Source organism: Platalea leucorodia (assembly GCF_965183815.1).
Source record: "Platalea leucorodia genome assembly, contig: HAP1_HAP1_SCAFFOLD_460, whole genome shotgun sequence".
Taxonomy (NCBI): Eukaryota; Metazoa; Chordata; class Aves; order Pelecaniformes; family Threskiornithidae; genus Platalea; species Platalea leucorodia.
In genome coordinates this window covers 680-4,767 of record NW_028121131.1, presented here as the reverse complement: position 1 = coordinate 4,767, position 4,088 = coordinate 680, and the positions used below count along the sequence as shown (strand labels likewise).

The following is a 4,088-nucleotide window of genomic DNA, read 5'->3' as shown; positions in this document are numbered from 1 at the left end:
AAGAGGGGTCAGCAGATCCCCCACATTGGCTCTGGGGGGGTCTTACAGCCCAGAAGAAAAGCAGACAAGAAAGAGACGGGAGAGAGTGGAAGGCAAGGAAATTAGACTTTGGCCATGTTTTCAGAGAGCCCCAGCTGCACCTCCTCTGGAAGGGCAGCACTGCATGCTCAGCCTCTCCAAAATCGATGGCCAGGAGCTCTGTCCTCAGTCCAGAATCTAGGCCTGCATTCCTGGGCGTCCTCATCCAGGCTGTCACCAGTGGCTTTAGCAGGGGGGGCATCTGCTGCCACAGTAGCGGCTGGTGATGCAGGAGAGGTCACAGCAGCCAGAGGTGATGGGCACTCCCTGAGAGCTGAGGATGCTGCCAACGGCAGCAGAGGTGGAGGATCCCACAACGGTGTTCTGCGGGAAGGAGCTGAGGATGGGTCCGGGCAGGGTCACCACCACGGGGGAGGGCTCGATGACGACGGTGGAGTTCTGGCACTGCCTGACACAGGGCTCATTGCAGCTGTTGGCCAGCGGGGTCGGGCCGCAGGGCCGGCAGGGCAGGCACTGGTCGTAGCAGGACATGTCTGGAGGGTGGAGGTGCACCTGGGAGAGAGGGCAGAGAGGAATCAGAGCACAGGCACATGTGAGGAGCAGTCTGCCACGAGCTCATCACCCCACTGCAAGTGTGTCAAAGGCACCTGCTGAGCCAGGAGGTAGAAACTAAGCAGTGAGGCAGAAGGGTTTCTGGGCCTCATCCAGGCATGGTGCTGCAAAGTGTCACCTGGCCCAATGAGGCTGCTGCCCACTTCTTCAATTAAGAGCCTTCTCAGGCAAGTCCCAAACACTCCCTGAGTCAAACCTTCACCTGTCTTCAGCCCCTCATGAGAAGCAGCACCATGACCTAGCACAGGATGGAGAACCTCACATCTGCATGAACAGAAAAGGACATAAGGAAAGGGCTTCAGACTCACCTGGTTCCCAAGGAGAAAGAGGCAAGAGAAGTGGATGAGAGAGTGGGGAGCTGGGCTGGCTTTTATGGTGGCCCGGACCTGCCCCAGGCCCACACGTAGCTTCTACGGAAGTGGCAATTTTCTAAGGTGCTCGTGACAAACGGAACGCATCCCAGCTAATGACATAGGCAGGGTGGTTGTTTTCCAGGATGCTCCCTTTTCATTTCCTGGCTAATGCCATACTCGTTGCCTCACAGAGGCTTCTTCTGAGTGCTGGGCTTGAGAGGCCCCAGGTTTTCTGGGGCAGGAATGTCTCAGTGTCAGCAGAAGACGCAGCTCAAGTCCTGGATGGGTCCAATGCAAGGCAGTGATGTTGGCCTGGGGCAAACTGCTGGGGTTGCCTGGGGTCACATTGACAGGAAGGGGCCCAGCTGCTCCCAGCCCTACAATCCTCGGATGGTCACCCAAGGGCTTTCCATGCGTGAGGACATGCTGTGTCTTTCTCTTTCCATCCCTCCCTCCCAACACAATGAGGATGATTCACTGTGGAGGCTGCCTGCTGCCCTCCCAAGTCCTGAGGGAGCGTTTGAAGGGTCCATTTTGGCCCCCAGCCTCAAATACAGCAGGGGCAGAGGAAGCAGCAGTCCACCTCATGGCTTCCATGGAGCACAGTGGGACCAGCTGGTTCAGAGGTTTGGAGCCAGACAATATCTGGAAGGATACAGTTATTAATTTATATCGGGCATTACTCGCTACGTGAAAATTATTGAAACTTGAACAGACAGGCAGAAAGAAGATGTCATTTTGTGGCCTGAACACAGTAAGAAAAACTCCATGAAACATCAAATGGCAAAACTGTTTTTAAATTCTCTGTGGGGAACATTTGGACAGAGGTACAACCTACTCAACATCAACATTGTAAGACAACCAGATGAGTTGTATAGTTACCTCTTTTCTCCAGCTTGTGCTTTTATCGATGAGGATGCAGCCACCGTCTCATGGAACCACGCCGAAGGGTACATGACCCTGGCGTACAATACTAACATTTCCATAGGTTTCTTCACCACAACGTATTCAGACCTAGAGCTTTACAATCTCTCAGGTGCCCTGCAAGACCATTACCTTTATCTTGACAGAGGCTCCGTGATATCTGTGAGTCATCCAGGGGACGGGGAACCCCCTCCTCAGTGAGTTGATGGGCACGTGTCTGTCAGACGAGCATATCGTGGCGTTTGTGTCATCAGGCCCTAAATCCTATAGCGTCTTGCAGTCTAGAGAGAAGTGCAATTTAGAGGTTAAAGGCATCATTCTAAATGCATCAAACAGAGAAAAGGTCAATTTTGAGGCACTGAGGGATCTCGTGTTGGATTACAGTGTAAATCTAGACAGTGACAACCCTAAAAAGATCATGATAAAACATTGTTGTATCGCCAGGAACAAGCAGATATGGACAATAGAAACCAAGGCCCCTTTGAAAGATGCAGGAAGTAATCTATGACAAAAGACTAAAAATTTAAAAGCCTCCTTTATGGCTTTTGATCATGGGCATGCACTAGAAACACCCCTTTTCTGCTATCCCAGAAGGGCAGAGCAACTGTGGGAAAAGTTATTTTGTAAAAAGTCTTTTGGAGAATCACCAAATGGTAGAGGTTGGAAGGGACCACTAGAAGTGACTTCTCCAACCACCCTTCTGAAGCAGAGTCACCTAGAGCAGGTTACCGAGAACTATGTTCTGATGGCTCTTGAATATCTCCAAGGAGGGAGACTCCACAGCCTCTCTGGGCAACCTGTCCCAGTGCTCAGTCACACTCACAGTAAAAAAAAGTGTTTCATGATGTTTCAGACACAGCCTCGTGTGTTTCAGCCTGTGCCCATTGCCTGTGGTCCTGTTGTTGGGCGCCACTGAGGAGAGTCTTCTTTGCACCTTCCCAGGGCCTCCAACGTGCCCACAGTTCCTCTCTGGAGGACAGCAGTTGTCAGGATTCCTGTTCCTGACATGCTGCAGGGCCAAGGGAGTATTTCTGAGCAGAGGCGCAGCAAGGCAAGGACTGACGACCATCGGCTGTGGAGTAACTCGGGATGTCTTCCTCAGCTTCAAAGAGGCAGTGCCTCTTTCAGAGGCCTCGCTGCAGTGTGTCCCACCCTCCAATGCCTCTAGGAGTGATGAAGGGTCCCCCTGTGTCCCCCCTCCTAATTTCCCCCCAAAGCAATGGCTTTCTCCCTTGGCAGTCAGTATGAAAGACACTCCACGGGACAAAGACGGGGTTGCAGCAATTCTTTAATGAGTGTAAAGAGGGAAATAAGGTCACTGCAAGTGGAGGCCACCAGTGCGGGGAGGAGCAGGAGAAGCCAAGAATCTGTTGCCCTTTTCCTGTGGCAGGGTTCCCACAGGGCATCTGTCGACGTGCCCGGCAAAGGGAGACAGGCAAGGAGGTCATTCAAGGCTGGTTTCTGGGGTCCTCGCAGCACGCTTTGAGGGGAGCACAAGACAACAAAGAGAAGAGAGAAGACGGGTGAGTGGAAGAGAGGAAAGGTAGACCTTGGCCATGTTTTCTGAGAGCCCAGGCTGGTCCCTTCCAGTCTGCCCTTGCAGGGCAAGCCAGAGACGGTCAGCTGCTCTTAAAACAGCGGCACAAAGTTTGATCGTCTGTCCAGCATCATGTTTTGAGTTCCTGGGGGTCCTTATCCGAGGCCGTTGTAAGCACTTTTAGCAAGGGGGGCATCTGCTGCCACAGTAGCGGCTGGTGATGCAGGAGAGGTCACAGCAGCCAGAGGTGATGGGCACTCCCTGAGAGCTGAGGATGCTGCCAGCGGCAGCGGAGGTGGAGGATCCCACAACGGTGTTCTGCGGGAAGGAGCTGAGGATGGGTCCGGGCAGGGTCACCACCACGGGGGAGGGCTGGATGATGACGGTGGAGTTCTGGCACTGCCTGACACAGGGCTCATTGCAGCTGTTGGCCAGCGGGGTCGGGCCGCAGGGCCGGCAGGGCAGGCACTGGTCGCAGCAGGACATGTCTTGGTATCCGAGGTGCACCTGGGGGAGAGGCAGGGAGGAAGCAAAACATGGGGATGTGTGAGGAGCATCCTTTCAACACACCATGAGGGAGCCAAAGAACAAGCAGGCCCACGAGGTGAAGGCTGTGCAGAGAT

The 4,088-nt window shown here is 53.7% G+C and overlaps 1 protein-coding gene across 1 annotated transcript; it reads right to left on the bottom strand.

The window, feature by feature from the left end:
• Positions 1 to 264: 264 nt before the first annotated feature.
• LOC309604202 (feather keratin Cos2-3) lies at positions 265 to 570 on the bottom strand (the record flags this gene model as incomplete). The annotated part of the gene is made up of 1 exon (XM_082339133.1): positions 265 to 570. The coding sequence occupies one exon, from the start codon at positions 568 to 570 to the stop codon at positions 265 to 267; it is 306 nt and encodes a 101-aa protein (XP_082195259.1).
• Positions 571 to 4,088: the final 3,518 nt, after the last annotated feature.